The sequence below is a fragment of the Salminus brasiliensis genome, chromosome 24 (genome assembly GCF_030463535.1).
Source record: "Salminus brasiliensis chromosome 24, fSalBra1.hap2, whole genome shotgun sequence".
Classification (NCBI taxonomy): domain Eukaryota; kingdom Metazoa; phylum Chordata; class Actinopteri; order Characiformes; family Bryconidae; genus Salminus; species Salminus brasiliensis.
Window position 1 is genome coordinate 26,498,610 of NC_132901.1, and position 18,479 is coordinate 26,517,088.

At 44.3% G+C, this 18,479-nt stretch overlaps 1 protein-coding gene across 1 annotated transcript; it reads right to left on the bottom strand.

Moving 5' to 3' along the window:
- Positions 1-2,143: 2,143 nt before the first annotated feature.
- On the bottom strand, positions 2,144-18,164 carry LOC140547025 (opsin-5-like). The gene is made up of 6 exons (XM_072670509.1): positions 18,020-18,164; positions 17,347-17,552; positions 9,464-9,563; positions 6,648-6,752; positions 5,872-6,095; positions 2,144-2,584 (listed from the first exon to the last, which is right to left on the bottom strand). The coding sequence occupies exons 1-6, from the start codon at positions 18,162-18,164 to the stop codon at positions 2,144-2,146; spliced, it is 1,221 nt and encodes a 406-aa protein (XP_072526610.1).
- Positions 18,165-18,479: the final 315 nt, after the last annotated feature.

The window sequence follows — 18,479 nt, forward strand, 5'->3', positions numbered from 1 at the left end:
CAATGTAAAAATATTTTATTCCAAGTCATTTTGGAGCATTTCTATTGGTCATTCAGAATTATTTACGCAGCGTACAGAGCTCAAACCAAAAAAATGCATAGACATGGTTTTCCTTGGACAGCAGTGATTATATTTGACAGTGTGAATTATTGTAAATGTAATATTTTATCCATTTTATTTAATGATGAACAGATTTAATCCACTAAAATTCAGCACACACTTTCCCAGGCTACCTATCTACCTAATTATCTTCTTTTTAATCTGCCCGTCAGTCTCCTCGTTAATCTTTGTAGTTATCTACACTGAGGAAAGTGAAATACACTGACAAACTGAACTGAATTTGGTTAAAATCTTCCAAATCTTCCAACCAGTGAGCAGAAATGTGCTCTTTGTAGTGATCTAAGCCACTCGGCAGATTGCTTGTTTAACTTGCCCTCACTGGTGAGTAGAGGGGACACTGCAGAAGCTCCTAGGAGGTTCAAAGAGTGTCATGTAGGTGTGTGCAAATGATGCTAAACCAGCCATTGTGTTTGGATTCTTCTCCTCCTCCGACAGCTCCACGCCAAGGAGACCCTTCAACCACGAGCTCAAAGGCCGTCTCGCTCCCTAAATACGGCCTGAGGTGGCCGGACAGGTCTTATCCTATCCAGTACCTCTGCGCCCACTGCTGCTAACCCCCCCAAACCAGGGCTTCCCTTAGAGCTTTTCTGCAGGCCAGGACAAAAAGAGGGTTCTTAAGGAGTGACGGGTGCCTTCGAGGGTGTGGGGGCTGCATGCCATTTTGATTTAATGGTCTTAAGGGCTGCAGTAAAAGAGCTTATTGTGTAGGTGATTATGACCATAGCGGACGGCAGGCAAGCCAAAGTGAGTGAATGATCATAACTGGGGTAATTGTCCATGGCCCGCTGCTTACTGGTTACATTAGTACATTAGAGGGCAGGAATGAGTCTTAAGAGGAGTTTGCGTAATTACTAATCATGCTCCGTACAGTGGGGTCTAAGAGCCTGAGACTGCACTGGATATCTGTAAGTTTGACCATATCAAGGCCTTCCACTCCATTTCATTGTGGCGTGTTCCCAGCATGCAGTGCTGGAAGTGGGAAGTACCTACCAAAAGTGCTCCAAGGTAGAACAACTGGCCAATTTGGCACCAGGGTTTATTAATGCTCATGGATGCCCTACCTCACCATCTTAAGGAAGGCTAATGCCATGGTGGTGTCAGATACCACAGGACACCTTCAGAGGGTCTTGTGAAGTCCATACTTTGGCAGGTCAGAGCTGTATTTTGCTCCGTATTTTAACATTTCGATCATAAATGAGCCACAAATTCTTCATTCACTGGCTTGGTTGCCAGATTGGACATTTGCATTGCATTGTGGGACAATTTAGTTATGTTTATAGCAAAAACAACAACCAAAGGATAGACTGCTATCCTGTGTTTTGAGTACACTCTAAAAAGAAAGGCCTCTTTGTAACAGTGGGGGAACCCGTTTTGGGGCTCTATTGCTCTTTGAGGAGTGTGTTCTAGAGCCCCTGGGAGTTTCATTAGGACACAGAAATCTGATAAACCTCTCCTTAAAAAATCACCACAGTGCTGTCCTCACGCCTCTCTGAGAACGGTCTGGGTCTGGGTGTGGTCTTAATACTGAGGTTCTGATATCTGGAACCGAGTTAGCAGCCCATATATAGATACAGGCTCGAGCCACGGCCAGGGGAGCAGCTGCCCCCCATGTACCTGTCTCATGTACCCCTCGACCTGCGGCCCAAGCTTTAAATCGGCAGGTTTAGCTAGCCTTAACGCTCCAGGGTGCTCAGACTTGAAGAGAGGGCGGAGCCATGTTAGCCTTGTGATTGGTCAGGGCTGTGCTGATACTGGTGAAGTACAGCAGATGTTATTAGACATTGGGAAGATCTTCATAAGACAGAACCTGAAATGTGTCTAACCGGACGACGTTCTTCGTGACTTTTTTTAGAATTGCATAGAATTTCTTTTGAGGACCAAAATATTTTATTAATATTATCAATCAGAAAACGCAGCAGTGATCAATGCGGTGGCTGTAAACCTCAGAAGATGAGCGATGAGGACTCAAGTAGCAAAAGTTCACTCAAGTTAAACTTTTACAAAACAAACGAGAGGCAGTCATTCAAAGCTTGTCGCTTTCGATCTCTGCCAGACCAGAGGGGATGTGGAAGACCTCCTTGCTGACCAAGGGCGGCGTGTGAAGAGGGCTGTTAACCCCAGAGTCTTTGTCGTCCACCACTATCTCCAGCTTGGCTTGGTCGGCCTCTCCCTGCTGTGGGCAAACGGGCTCCGGCTCAGCTTTGGCTTTGAGGGGTTTGAATTGCTGAAGACGGACAACCTCCCTGGGTTCGCTCGAGCAAGGCATGAGGGTGGCGACGTCCTTGCGGAACTTGGCGCTCATGGTGAGGTAGATGATCGGGTTGTAGAAACAAGCAGACTTGGCCAAGAGACGGGCGAAGATGCTGGTCATGCTGGGCACGGGCAAGCCCCAAGCCGACCGCATGGACACCACTGCGTAGGGAGACCAGGCCAGCGTGAAGGCCGTACAAATTGCCATGGAGACCTGGAAATATGATGTAGAAAAGCTAGTTAGTGACGGTTAGATCAACAACCACATACAATTAATCGGAATAATAATTACAGTAATTGGCTGCTTTGTAGTCTCTAATCTAAGTCAGGTGTTTTTTTGCATGTTACCGATTTAACAACACCATAAAACTCTGATTACCCTACAGCATGCATTTCAAAGACCGGATGACCACCAGATTATGATTCTGAAAATTACTATAAGACGATTAACTGTATTATAACAAAAATATTTATAAATATTATAAATAAACCTATATCATAAATAATTAAAATAAATATAGGTTTAGTCGCCGATAATCATTTATAATCAGTGCCTAATTGCAATTTACAGCAACTGTGTCTGTATTTAATGATGAACGCTATATGGACAAAAGTATTGGGACACCTGCTCTTTCAGTGTTTCTTCTGAAATCAATGATATTAAAGAGTTGATCCTGCTTTTGTTGGAATAACTGTCTCTACTGTCCAGGTAAGAAGGATTTGTACTAGATTAGACAGCAACAAGAGTGCTAAGATCCCCACCCCACCCCATCCCTAACTCTCCAACTCATCCCAAATGTATTGGATGGAGCACCATCCATCATTCCACTGCTCCACAGCTCAAAGCCTAGTCCCCATCTAGCCCACACCTAGTATTAGGCAGCACGGTGCCAGTAGGTTCATGTTCATGAGAGTCAGGAAGAGAAGTGTCAGCAATGGGTAGCTGAATGCGTTCATTAGAAGGGGTGTCCGCAAACATTTGGACATATATATATATTGTATGTTAGAAACAGTACTGTGATGACAAGTGCAGTAAGTTCACACTGATTCCAGCAGGTTACTCTGATATCAGTCCATCTCCAGCCATGTTGGATTTGCTGACTGGGCCTGTTCTGTAATGAGCAAACTACTGATCCTCAACCACACAGAAAATAAGGACTACTACACTTTTAAGCGTGGCGTTTGGATCCCTTTGTGTGTTTGCTCTGTACCAAATCCAGACTTCTTCAAACCCACGGCAGTTAATTATGGCTATTTTCTACCATAGCCTCTGGCACGGGAGGCCTGGCTAATGGTTTTGCCTGAATTCCAGCAGCTGTTGGACCATACTGACATGTTGGTACTCCCGAAGCAACCATGAATGAGTCCGAGTGCGATGTTCTCGCCACATGACATCAAGTCTGCGGGTTGTCAGACAACTTTAAGAGACTCTTTGTACACTGGCTGATGCGACAGCTTGTGATTAGGCTTTCGGTTGGCGAGAGCCGGTTTTCCCAACTATATTTAGGGCGCTTGTGAATGAGTCAGTTGGTGTTGGCTCCAGGAAATGATAGCCCTGGCTTGACATACCACCCAGCTTTGCTGAAGAGAGCTGATTACGTGTGAATGATGCTCTGAGAACTACGATAGAATGTGTGCTTTTGATCCAGTAGTGGTTCATAGCTTCTACTTTTAGCTTCTATAAAGTCTAGTCTGCATATAAAGTATTGGGACACCTACAGGAGCTTTTCTGACCTCTCATTCTAAACCCATAGGCTGTATTATTATGGAGCTGGTCCCTCTTTGCTCTAAGCTCTACCAGCAGCAGCAGCAGGTCTGGAGCTCTGCTGCAGTTACTGAGTCAGTTGGAGGCTTTTCTGCACTCTGCTCTGAGCTCAGCACTCGGCCCTGACCCCGCTCTGTAACTTTACGTGGTCTGACAGACACTCGGTGGCTGAGCTGCTCTCTGTGAGCTGTTCCTCCTAAACTCTTCCACTGTTCAATAATAACACCACTCACAGCTGATGGAGGAAGATCTAGGAGGGAAGGTCTAAAGTTCACCGGCTGACTTGTTGTTGTTGGTGCAGCGGTGTCTCCTATTACATACAGAACCACGCTGGAGGTCAGTGAGCTCTTCAGAACCTCCCGTTCTTTCACTGATGTGTGGAAGAAAGGCAGACTGCAGGACTAGAGGCTGGATTTTATACATCTGTGGCTGAATGGGACTGAATCAGACACCTGATTCAGTGATTAAGAGGTGTGTCCCAATACTTTTGGCCGTATAGTGTACATAAACCTATCATAACAATTGAAATGAGTCTTTATTGACAGTTATAAAGTAATATGCCTTCGGAAACAAGTGCATAGGTGGTGTAGTGTAACAGGGCTGTTACAGATTTACAGTCACAATGACTAATATTTACGGTGAATTACTGACATGTTTTGTTTCCAGTATAGTAAATTTACATTTTGAGACTGTAAATATGATTTTTTATTTTTACAGAACTAAAAATAACAGCTAGGTGAAATCTACAATATGATCCTGTGTATATACAGTACTAGTTATTGTAAAATTACAGTACAGTACATTACTGGCTGCTAAATTCACAATACTGGATACTGTAAATTTACAATATTGCACTGTAAGTTATTTTAATAACTGTAAAGAAAATTATATGATCCAATAGATCTACAGTGAAATTACTAACCTGTTTATATACCCTTTATAAAGGCTTATTCCAAAGGGTTGTTTTCAGCTGTTATAACACTTTCTGAGGTAAATATTTATGCAAATTAAAAAACTGCTTTTATGGCAATTGACGCTGATGAGATTTGCCTTTGTCATGAAAGTCTTATATACAGTCAGTCCATTGCAAAAGTTTGGGCATCCTTGTTATCACAGTTCATGTTTTTTATAAGGATCTTTTAATGTTGCGCAAAAATTTAAACTTTACAGGAGAAGGGAAAAACCTTCTTAACCCTCAATAGAAGTCGATGTAAAAAGTTTTCATTCCAAGTCATTTTGGAGCATTTCTATTAGTCTGTTCATCGTGAAATTCTTATGCAATGTAAAAAACAACTGCCAGATTCACATTTTGTCAAAAAGTGAAACACGACAAAAGTGGAGATGCAAGGTTTTTGCATGGCAGCGACCAATTGTGGCCAATTGTGTTGGGCCAGAAGTATGTTTTGCCATCCACAGCATCCATCTGGCTTCTCCAGATGTTCTATAGCTCTTCAGACATGGGGTTTAGTGTTGAGGTTGCAGGTAAACTCTGCATATAGATTAAGATAAGCTGCACAGTAGAACAGTGCGCCTCCCTCTGGACTCAGCTGGACCTTCATGCAGGTTCTTCGGTCATACGGGGGTTTTTGATTGCTTGTCTTACCACCATACAGTGGGTTTCATTTGCCATAGCACTTTGTGACTGCTAATGCTCTGCACTGTGCATGTTTGGCAGTTGCCCTGAAGGGCTTATGTAGGTGTCAAGCAGGCTTATGAATGCTGTCCATCATACTTACCCTCGTTACATCTCTCTCCACTTTCCTCTGTCTTTCAGAGAAGTAGCCGTCAGCTGACATGGCATTGCTGCTCTTCACCGTGATTATGATGGACGCGTAGGACAGTAGCATGAGCAGCACAGGGATGACGAAGCATGAGGTGAGGACTGAGATGGTGAAGGACTTGTATATGGTGGAGTAGTTGGCTTTGGACCAGTCTACCTCACAGGTGCCGTAGCCACGGTCTGCGAAAGGGCCAGAATTAATACCATAAAGAGACTGAGAGCTTGGTTCATTACTTACACTGATGAGCCACAACATTAAAACCACTGACGGCTGATTGATCTGGTTCCAGTGGGTCCTGTTTTAGGGGTGGATATATTAGGCAGCAAGTCTAGAACAGTCCGTTCTTGAGGGTGATGTGTTGAAGAGGAAGAATCTGAGACACTTTGACAAAAACCAAGCTGTGATGTTCTAGACGACTGGGTCAGAACATCTTCAAAACATCAAGCAGGACTTGGGGGTGGGGTGTTCGCTGGTTTATGCACTGGTCAGTACTTGAACTGGTGAACCAGTGACCAGCTCATGGAGGCCCTACCTCCCAATTCGCAGGACTTGAAGGTCCTGTTGCTAATGTCTTGGTGTTGTGGAGTCCACAGGACACCTTCAGAGGTTTTGTGGAGTCCATGCCTTGAAAAAGCACGAGGGGATCTATACAATGTTAGGTTGGTGGTTTTAATGTTTTGGCTGATTAGTCTATATATGATTTAGTTATGAAGAAGACTTCACACATTCACCTGTGTAACTTCCCCAACCTAGCAGAGGCACCATAGACCAGAAGAGTGCTCCCATCCAGATGCAGATTATGGATATGGAGATGGTGCTCCTGTTGATGCAATATGCTGTGGACACACATCGAGAAAGAGGTAAGTCTGGTCAGTTCGGATTTTGAAGATGGGCTTAAGATTTCTCAGGGTGACTCTTTTAGCAATCCGTGAACTTTAGTCACTAAAGCTGGATCTGGGAATGTTCTTCAAGAGCTGCTCGTTTTGAGGCTCAGTTCCAGTGTCTAAAGTTCAGGTATTGGTTAAAGAGTCACCCTGAAAAACCTTGAGACATTAGGTCCAGTTTTTCTCAGGTCCAGTTGTAATGTCTCAGGGTGACTATCCAACCCAGAGGTCTTTAAATCTGGAGCTAGAGTCCAGTTTCCAGGTCTGAATTTAGTAATCCTTGGCAGGTGTGACTTCCAACGAGAACAAAATACAGGACCGGAATCTGGATTCAAGGTTTAGATTGGACGATTCAGGGCTTTAACCAATGCTTCAGAGACTAAAAATGTAGATTTAAGGCATTTAGCAGACGGTCTTCTCCAGAGCGACTTACAAAAGAGCTTCACTCTTTACTCCAGAAGAACCTCAGCTAGTTTAAATAGACCAGAATTTGAAGATCCCTCTAATCTTAGACTCTACTAAACACAAGTCAATATGGAGACCATAGTACTCTACTCTTCACCTCCTCCTCAAGTCCTCTCAGAAGAGGAGGGTCTTCAGTCTGGGTTTGAGGACAGCGAGTGTTGGACTCTGCTGTTCGGACACCCAGGGGAAGTTCGCTCCACCACTTCAGTGCAGGACAGAGAAAAGTCTGGACGCTCGTCTTCCGTGGATTTTAAGGGATGGCGGGTCGAGCCGAGCCGTACTTGAAGCTGGAAGGGCTCTTGGTGTGGATCGACTAGATACAAGAACGTTCTTCAAGAGCTTTTCGTTCTTGAAGAATGTTCTCAGGTCCAGTTTTAATGTCTGAGGTTCACGTGAGACATTAAAACTAGACCTGTGGACTAGAGATATCTCTGTGATCCAGACTTATTTTTAAATGGGTCAGGAATTGTTTATTTTAATCTCGATCAAGTTCCAACTCTTTGTTTTAATCACAGTGCTCAGAGCGCCATCTGGTGTCCTCAAAGCTCCACTAACGGACATTATTCCCAGCCGGCTGCATCAGCAGCAGCAGCAGTGTGGACGTTCTCAGAAGGTAAATAAAGGAGTTGAGGTTCTGCAGTGTGGAGCTATTTTACAGAGGAACCTGAAAACAGACCATAATATCTGACCCTTTATAAAACTCACACTGAAACGCTCTGTTTTACCAGCGGGAGAACCGCAGAACCGCTCACTCGCCTTTCTCTGTTTATAAACCAGCACTGAAGAACCCATTCAGAACCGAGTGGAGGCTAATGCTAATGCTAACACAATGCTATCACACACACAGCACATTCACCCACTATAAACCAGTTACTACACACCAGTAGACCAACAATAACCACAGATACCAGTCCAGAGTGTGTACCACTACACACACACTCATACACACACACAGAGGAAGTGATCAGACTGCAGTGTTGTAAAGGAGCTGGGAGCTGATTGGTCAGGGAGGAGATCAGACTGGATTATAAGATATTAAACACTATAAAACAGTGATTTTAAGATTTAATGTCTCGACTAAACTAAATCAGACAGTCCAGAAAGTCTGATTATAGAATCTGAGACTGAAAATAAAGAGATTTTACTGAACCCATTAATCAGCAGCTCGTCTGATCTAAACCCTAGGACTGGATTATTTATATTATTTATACAAACACAATGCTGAGCATCATCTGATATCGATCCAATCTGATCTTTAAGAGACTCTGATTGGATTGGGGGGCAAAACAGTCTGATCGTGACGTCCCTGCTGAGAGCGTTCCTCAAAATCCTTGAGCACTGAGCTGTCTAGGAACCAGGCCACCTCATAGAAGTTCATTGCCAAGGTATGACATTGAGCTGGTTGTTGTTTTACACTTGCAGGAGAATTCCTGTGGGTGGAGTCACCAACGCTATCATTTGTCAAAACAAATGGAAAAGCTTAAAGTCTGACATTCTTGCTCAGTTATGAATGTCACTCTGTGGCATTTTAGGAACAATAAGGCCTTTGCTCAGCTTAACCGCCCGTGCAGGGTTTACCCAGTGAAAGACGGACTGCAGACATGGCCCACACTGCCTCTGCACCTCAGGAGGGGGAAAATCAACTGACATCATTTCCTCTCGGTGAATATTGGGTTTTATTATATAAACTTATATATTAACCGTATGCCCAAAAGTTTGTGGACACCTTTACCAAGGGTAATAAGAACAACTGACTGATTCACATTATGTCAAACAGTGAAAAACGGAGATGCAAGGTTTGTGCATGGAAGTAACCCTTTCAATTTTGACAATTTTGTCAGTCCAAAAAAGTTTGTGGACACCTATTCCTAAATAGCTGCTTTTGAGATCAAGGCTAATAATATGTTGTGTGTTGTCCCTTTTCCTGCAAAGAACGTAGGCTAGATTTTGGAACATTTCCATCTGGATTTGATGGCATTCGGCCATTAGAGCACTAGTGAGGTCAGGTAATGATGGGTATGAAGGATAGTTAGTTCTAGATAAGAAATGCCACTCAGACGTATCCCAGAAGTACTGTCTGGAGAGGTCAGCTCCACTGACGTCTGTAGAACAAGTAGAACAAGACCTCTGAGCTCCAGCTGATCTCGATCAAGCTCTGTCAGACTCTTTCTCTGGACTCCTCAGTGTCCATTTCTCACCTTTATTCCAGTGGCAGCCTTTGATGTATCTGGTGATGCTGATGACAGTAAGGGTGTTCATACTGGCCAGACCGAAGAGCAGCGTCAGAAAGCCATTCACCTAGAGAGAGAGAGAGAGAGAGAGAGAGTGTGTAAGAGAGAGAGAGTGTGTAAGAGAGAGAGTGTGTGTAAGAGAGAGAGAGAGTGAGTGTGTAAGAGAGAGCGAGTGTGAGAGCGAGTAAGAGAAAGAGAGACAGAAAGAGAGAGTGTGTAAGAGCGAGTGTAAGAGCGAGTGTGAGAGCGAGTGTGAGAGCGAGTGTGAGAGCGAGTGTGAGAGCGAGTGTGAGAGCGAGAGAGAGAGAGAGAGTGTGTGTGAGAGCGCCAGAGAGAGCGAGAGTGTAAGAGAGAGAGTGAGAGAGTGAGAAAGAAAGAGACAGAATCTTAAATTTTTAAATAAAAATGTAAATATCAGTGAAATTTTGTGAATTTCTGGGAATTTGTGTGCATTTCTGGTGTACACAAAAAATATATTAATATGCATATTTATTCATTTCAAAATGTAAATTATATAATTGTGTTTAAATTTTTTATATTTTATAAACAATGGTTGAATGGTTGCATTGCTGAAGTAACTAGGCTCTTGCTCTGTGTGTTAGCTGGCATGAAACCACTGAGTGGTTGCACTGGTATCACAACTTGTTGCTAGTTGTTGCTATGCAGTTGTTATAGTATTCCAGGTGGTTGCAAAGGTGCTACAAAGTGATTGTAGTTTCTAGAAGTCTGTGGTGCTGCTATGTAGTCGCTAGGAGGCCACGGTAATGCTAGGTGGCTGCTATGGTATCCTTGGTGGCTGCTGTGGTGTTGCTAGGTATTTGCTAAGAAATTGCTGAAGTAGCTAGGGTCTTGCTACATGTTCCCTGGGGTGGGTAAGTGATTGCTAGGAGTTTATGGCATCTTAGGTGGTTGCTATGGTATCGTAGGTGGTTGGTATGATACTACTATTACTACTGCTGCTAATATTAGTCAGTCCACAGTCACGGATGAAGTTCAGTTCAGTCACAGAAGTGTAAAGCGTGCCCTAAGGAAAGCAAGGCCTCATTTGTTGCCTAGGTTACGGTTCCAGCTCTCCTGTTTCTAGGCCTGTTTGTTTTTGTCTGTATCCGATATCACAGTGCTCCGGCCTCAGGGCGTCCCCTGGTATCTCCTGACCCGGTGAGATAAGTGTTCACTGTTTGCCTCTGAAACCTGGGGGAGCGCCGTACCCCAACTGGTTCGGCCCACCGAAAATTTAACCTATTGACCTATTGACCTTTCTGAACTGCAGCCAACAAGACAGACTGCAGGGAGCCGGTGCTGGTGACAAATCCTCATCCTCACTCACAGCCTCACTGCATCATGCGAGGCTGCTTCACACCACAGCATGTGTCCTTAACCCTGATATCTCCTGAGCTTCTTTAAACGGTAATCTTCTACAGCCAGCATCCTCCAACTCTACTGCATTACTGACGATTACACCTCAGACTACTGCAATGGACCACTGCTTCCTAGATGATCCCACATGTCACAATTAACATGGAGAACCCCAGGCTGCTTGGACTGCTTTATTAGGTATAGCCACCTTGTACCCTCAGCTGTGGTCTCCAACCCTGCTCCAGACTCCTACCTCATCGCTGCCTTCAGAACGTCTGGATTGCCTGGACATTTCCAGCGTTCGATTTTGGCTGGGAGTTGAATGGGCTGACTCCTCTACAGTCATTACTTTGCTGGTATGAAGGTATCAGGGCAGTGCACTGTTGGAGGAGGACGTTCTCAGTGCTTCTTGACAATGGACTAGACGGAGCAACGTTTTAATGGCTATTTTCTCAAACCTGACCAAACAAGCTTTCCCAAATGTTTCCAATAGAGCAGAGAGACCTGCTGCCTCTCGCCACGTCCTGTCAGAGTGCATGGAGATGCAGGTGGAATGCAAAAGCAGTGAGGTCAGCACTGCATGTACCTGTTCATGTCCTGTCACGCTGGTGCCGTAATCTTTTAATGCTTCTCACATGCCTGACTCGCTCCCGCCCCCTCTCTCTCACTCTCTCTCACTTCAGTTCCCCACCAATCCCACCACTGTGTCACTCCGTCCCAGGCCTGCTGGCAAGGTCAGTTACACAAGGGGGCCAAATAAACCACCACAGGGGCTCTTCAAGGTTCTCTTCTGCTGGAGATATCAGCCTGATATCAGGGTAACAGGCTAACCTCCCGGTCGCTTGAGAGAACCTCAGCACATCCCTGTTTCTGTAATTGTGAATCGGCCCATTGAGAGCGCAGCTGCAGAGCTAATAGTTAAGACGTTTACGAGCACAGAGGAGTTTAGTCTACACAGTCATTTCCCAGCTTTAACTCAGTGGTTAGTTACCAGCAAAGTGTGAAATACACAATGTCCCCGGGGGTCCAGGACTCCTTAATTATCCCCCTGGCCCCCTGGACAGTCTCAAAATCAAAATTTGGGCCAAGCCCTTTAAAATAAACTGACCAGTGTTTGCTCCTCCCTGGGAAGCTTTACCTTTGGCCTTATGTGTGTAAAATCTGTATTTCTGAGATCTGAATCTAAGAGAATTGTATTTATGGGGGCTTATGAGAATTATCACCCCCCATCAAGCAAATTCCGTGTGGTGGTCCTAAACAATCTATGATTGCTAGAGGTAATTCTGGCAGCCTCTTGCTGGGGGGGGGTTACATATACATATATTACATATAACCTAAAATTATATGTAAAAAAAAAAAAAAGTCTATACCTTTAAAGGTATAAAGTATATACCTTTTTCAATAAACATCTCACACTTCTAGGCCGAGAACAGCAAACCATGGTCTATTAAAAAGCTTGATATTTATGAGGTTAAGATGCTGTTTATCACAGTTTTGTAATTGTCTTGAAAAATAATTATAATAATTAAGTATTTCTACATCAAAACATTAAATATATTCAACCATTTGCCCAGAAACATTTCTGAACCCTCCCATTTTCCACTGTGCTATGCACCAAAACTGAGCCGAGAAGTCACCTAATTCTACTTAAATTCTGACCCTCCAGAACCCAAACTCCAGACCCCTAGTTCATCACTGCTATCAGAACTTGATTACTTGAAGACTTGATAGGTTCAGCCATGTTCAGCTCCTCCTCCTCTGCTGCATTCTCTCTTTACTGTAGCTTCCTGTAGCTGCTGCCCAGCTCATCAGATTCAAACCCCTGACGCTGGCCTACAAAGCCAAGACTGGACCAGCACACCCCTCCGTACTTGACGGCAATTGTCAAAAGCCGATCTGCATCGAGAGCCCTTCCAGCTTCAAGTACGGCTCGGCTCGACCCGCCATCCTTTAAGATCCACGGAAGACGAGCGACCAGACTTTGTACTGTCCTGCACAGAAGTGGTGGAACGAACTTCCCCTGGGTGTCCGAACAGCAGAGTCCAACGCTCGCTGACCTCAAACCCAGACTGAAGACCCTCCTCTTCCGAGAGTACTTGGGTGAAGAGTAGAGTATTATGGGCTCCATATTGACTTGTGACTTGAGTCTGAGATTAGAGGGATCTTCTGGATCCTAGTCCATACAAACCAGATAAGGTTTCAGGGTATTTTCTGAGTAAACAGTGAAGCTCTTCTGTGATTTGTTTTGGAGAAGAGCGTAACCCTGCAGGGCTGAAGTTGAATCTCTCCAGGAAGAAGGTTGGAGGCCACTGATCTACAGTCATTTCTTGGCTGGTATGAAGGTATCAGGGCAGTGCTCTGTTTGAGGAGGAAGTTCTCAGCATCTCTTGATGGACCAGAATGGGGGTTCCCTGACTTTTTTGAATGGTTATTTTTTCAAACCCGAACAAACACACTTTCCCAAGTGTTTCCAATAAAGCAGAGCGACCTGCTTTGTCTTGTCCCATCCAGTTGGAGTCCATGGACCCTCCAGAGCCAGAATTGGACATCACTGATTCACTCCATACTCCAATCAGGCCGTCTTTGATGGAGCGAGGTCCGGTTCTGACCCCTCTATTTCCCCTCTGTCTCAGAATTCAAGAAGGTTTGATGGATGAGCTCATGGAACAGGGATGTGTTCAGCAGCCTATAGACATTCAGAGCCTATATGAGCTTACTTATCTCTCTGGATCTGAACGGGCTGGGCGTTGGCCTGTTATTGTTTCCTAAGCGTGTTTTTCTAGGGCTCCACATGTGGACCTCTCACACCAGCTCTGAATTCTATTCTGGAGCTTAACAAATGCACTGCAAATTCCGAGCTTAGTATGAAGACAATGTGAGCTGTTTCATGATGTGCCAAGTCTTGTCACTGATGGATGTCATAGTGAGGAGATAATCTATGGTTGTAGTGTAGGAGTAGGATCGGAGGCCTTAAATGTTCATTATCCCTGCCTGTTTTCATAGTTGGCTATAGGCTGTGGGGTAAATGGTTTGACAGGGCCAGCCTACTCTTGCTGGCTGTTTATTTGACACTGGCTTTCTGAGATTCTGAGAGAAGACCCACCCAGCGATGCTTAGTTAAAACACTTAAAACCTTAAACTACATTTACGTTTAAGGCATTTAGCAGACGCTCTTCTCCAGAGAGACTAACAAAAGTGCTTCACTATTTACTCCTCAGCTAGTTTAAATAGACTAAAATTTAAAGCTCCCTCTGATCTTAGACTCTACTAAACACTAGTCAATATGGAGACCATAGTACTCTTCTCTTCGCCTGAGTCCTCTCAGAAGAGGAGGGTCTTCAGTCTGGGTTTGAAGACAGCGAGTGTTGGACTCTGCTGTTCGGACACCCAGGGGAAGCTCATTCCACCACTTCGGTGCAGGACAGTAAAAAGTCTGGACGCTCGTCTTCCGTGAATCTTAAAGGATGGCGGGTCGAGCCGAGCCGTACTTGAAGCTGGAAGGGCTCTCGGTGCAGATCGGCTTTTGACCATCACCCTCAAGTACGGAGGGGCTGGCTGGTCCAGTCTTGGCTTTGTAGAACAGAACGCAGCAGAGGAGGAGCTGAACATGGCTGAACTTAGGAACGTTGAGGACCACCTGTACCACTGCATTCTGGATTAGTTGCAGGGGCCTGATGGTTCGCAGAGGAAGTCCAGCAAGAAGAGAGCTGCAGTGGTCAAGTCTCGAAGTGACGAGAGACTGAACGAGCACCTGGGCGACTCTCTAGAGAGGAAAAGTCGAATTCTCTGGATGTTGAACAGGAGTTGAACAGAAATCTGCATGACCACTACAGAGCAGACTGTAGTATTTGGGTGATGGGTCAGCATTCTCAGCACTGCAGTGACCCTGACTGACTGACCTGGTGGTGTTAGTGTGTAGTAGTGTGTGTGTGTGTTGGGCTGGTGGTACGAGTCGATCAGATACAGCAGTGCTGCTGGAAAGCTTAAACACTGTGTCTGTCTGTCTGTCCACTCACTGTCCACTCTCTATTGGACACTGCTCCTACCTAGCTAGTCCAGCTTGTAGATGTAAAGCCAGAGCTCTGTATCTGTTGCTGCAGACGCTGCTGCCCACAAGATGCTGTCGGCTGTATATTTCTGGTTGTGGACTACTCTCAGTCCAGCAGGGACTCTGAGGGGTTTAAGAACTCCAGCAGTACTGCTGTGTCTGATCCACTCGTACCACCAGCACAACACACACACACACTACTAATACACTCGCCACCAACATGTCAGTCAGTCAGTGTCACTGCAGTGCTGAGAATGCTAACCCACCACCCAAATACTACAGTCTGCTCTATGGTGGTCAGTCCTGTGGGGTCCTGACCGGTGAAGAACAAACAGGCTGATTACAGAGTCTGCAGAGAAACTGATGGATACGGTTTGAGTATGTAGGGGGTGGTCATAATATTAACATAAGATTATTATGACTGTGTTGCTGTTTTGGAGATACAAGTTTTTTGTGTGTGTGTGACAGGGATGATGTGCTAATGACAGCATGACCTGATGATGAAGTGTAAAACTTGGCCTTCAACTCCTTGCCTTGATAATAACTGAACTTGTCCTGATCCGAATCACAGCCGTCTGAATACTTTAATGAGCGCCACTGAGAAGGTCAAGGATACTTACCTGCAAAGTGTTCGGCCTACTGAGCCAAAACCAACATGGTTTGCACAAAGCAGGCATTTAAAACAGATCTGGACAAACATTTGGCGAACACAACAATACTGTATTATACTTAACCAGCTGCTTCTGAAGTGTTTAGCTTTAAACGGCAGCAGAGCTACAGCTTGGTCTGTCTGTAGGGACGTGGGGATAACCTGCTTTAAAGGTTTTGGGCAAATTGTGTTTGTATACAGTACTTGTGATGTGGGGTCTCCAGTACAGTAGTAATGCTATAATCTGATTACGGATTAACCTCCCGCCCAGATGGATTCTCTTGTATATATCTAATTAGCTGAATTGGCTGAATTAGCTGAATTAGCTGAACTCCTGCAGCCTTCAGAACCTGAAGCAATTTGCTGAATTTGCATTTTACAGCTCTATAGTTAGTCCAGTGCTGAACCATGAGATGACCCTTCATTTTTTCCATTTCCACTCCAAGTTCTTCATTTTCCAGCTTTGGAAAAAAGACAGGATTTATTTACGCTATATTGACAAAAGTATTGGGACACCTGCTCATTCATTGCTTCTTCTAGAATCAAGGGTATTAGAAAAAGTATTAGTTTCTCCTGCTTTTGTTGGAGTAACTGTCTCTACTGTCCAAAGAAGAATGCTTTTTTTTTACTAGATAGCATTGCTGTGAGGATTTGATTGCATTAAGGGACAGACGTGTTAGTGAGGTCAGGATGTTGGATGGCCACCACTACACCTTGTCATCCCTAACTCCCCAGCTCATCCCAAAAGTACTGGATGGAGCTCCACCACCATCATTCCAGAGAACACAGTTCTTCCACTGCTCCACAGCTCAATGCTGGGGGGCTTTACACCCCTCTAGCCGACGCCTGGCATTAGGCAGCATGGTGCCAATAGGGCTATGTTGATCTGCTCCAGAGAGTCCTATTGTATTGGCAGTACTTCTCTAAAGGGACTTGACAAGCTGTGTGTGTGCATTTGCAGAACTGAGTCAGCAATGCATGCTGCTGTATTTTCAGAGATTCTTCATCCCAAGCCCTTTCAGTAATGCTGAGGTCTGGAGTCTGGGGTGGTCAGCAGCTTGATTTGATCAAACCTCCTTGTTCCTTTTCTGATTAAGAGCTTCCTGATCAGATCCACATCCTCTCAGACCCTCTCACAGCGTTGAGTCGACTTCTCGCAGTGGAAGGATGGACACCTACAGATGTTTTCAGATCTGAAGGGAGAGTGGAGCTTGATTTTGTGACGGAGGTCTTGTTGGTGGTCTACCAGGTCTTGCGTGATTGAGTTTTATTCTATCTGTTTCCATTTGACAGTGAAGAGCTTTTAATTGAAGCGTAACTCCACCCCATGGTTTCTGATAACTCCACCCCTAGTTCAACCTTAACAAGGTGTCAGAACTAATTTGCATATTGTGAGCGGCTTTTGTGCTTTAGTACTTAGCCATATCATTCTCATGTATAGCAGAGCTGGACCTGAGGGGGCGCTGTAGTTTTTTAAAAATTGACCGAAATCGGTTTGTTTTTTTGACAATTATTTTAAAAAAAATCTTGTTCTAAAAGAATGTTAAATTGATATTTTATGCTATTATTTAATGATAATATTTAATATATTTCATAATATTATTTAATATATAATTACATTTGTAATTTAGTATGTATTATTATTATAAAATAATACATTTAAATGAATTAAATAAGTAACTCTTAAATGACTGTTTGAACCAGAATTGAAACTCATGATTGGGGGAGGGGGGGGCTCTGACTTTTGCACAGTGTTGTAAACAATACCAAACAAAACATTGATCAATCCTGTCTTACCTGACAAGTCCAAATCCATTTAACAACATATCCATCATCTCTAAACACATTGAACATTTCCACGACCCCTCTGGAGTAGCCAAACACGGCTATAGCAGCATCAGAGATGGCGAGGTTGAACGTCAGGAGATCTGTAGGCTGAAGGACGAGTCTCTGTCTGTAAAGAACCAGTATCACAATACTGTTGCCGACCCATGAGAGCAAACCTGTAACACAGGATAATAAAACTTTAACAGGCCAGATTTATACAGCATGCAGAGTTAAGCGGGATTCATATATATTCATATAACCATATATATTTAAATTCCCTATATGGACAAAAGTATTGGGACACCTGCTCATTCTTGGTTTCTTCTGAAATCAAGGATATAAAAAAAGAGCTGATCCTGCTTTCCTTTGAATAACTGTCTCTACTGTCCAGGAGTAATGACTTTCTACTAGATTTTAGAGGAGCACTGCTGTGAGGATTTGATTGCATTCAGTGACAGAAGTGTTTTTGAGGTCAGGATGTTGGATGATCAACACCCTACCTCATCCTCAACTCCCTAACTTATCCCAAAAGTATTGGATGGAGCTCCACCATCCATCATTCCAGAGAGCACAGTTCTTCCACTGCTCCACAGCTCAGCTCAATTACAAATTTGCCAATGTTGCTACTGAGAACAAAGCCTACCTAACACCAGCAGATACACTCCAACGAAGATCTCCGCTTGCTCAGAAAGAGGCGCTTCCTTTTCCACAATGCTAAAATTGTTGTTCCTCCAGGGTATGATCTTCACCGGGTGTTTCAGAGTCAGTCGTATGTCCATCGTCTCCATTAGACATCTATCCTTTAGTAAATCCTTTTATGAAGCCACCCAATATCCCAAACCTTGGCCCTGATGAGTCACCACGGCATCTCCTGTGTGAATCACGGCTTCCCTTCGAAACTTCAGAGCCAAGGCAGTCTCGCCCCAGTGGGAACGTGCACCTCCTTAATCCAATTAGTGTCTTACTGATGGAACAGATGGGTCCACGGCACAGTTCTGATGAGAGAACTCCGTAAAGCAATTAATTAACGCTACTTAGTTGATAATCTGTAGGTCAGTATGGGTCAATTGTGTGATTTCTTGGTCAATGGCTTTTGTGGTCTG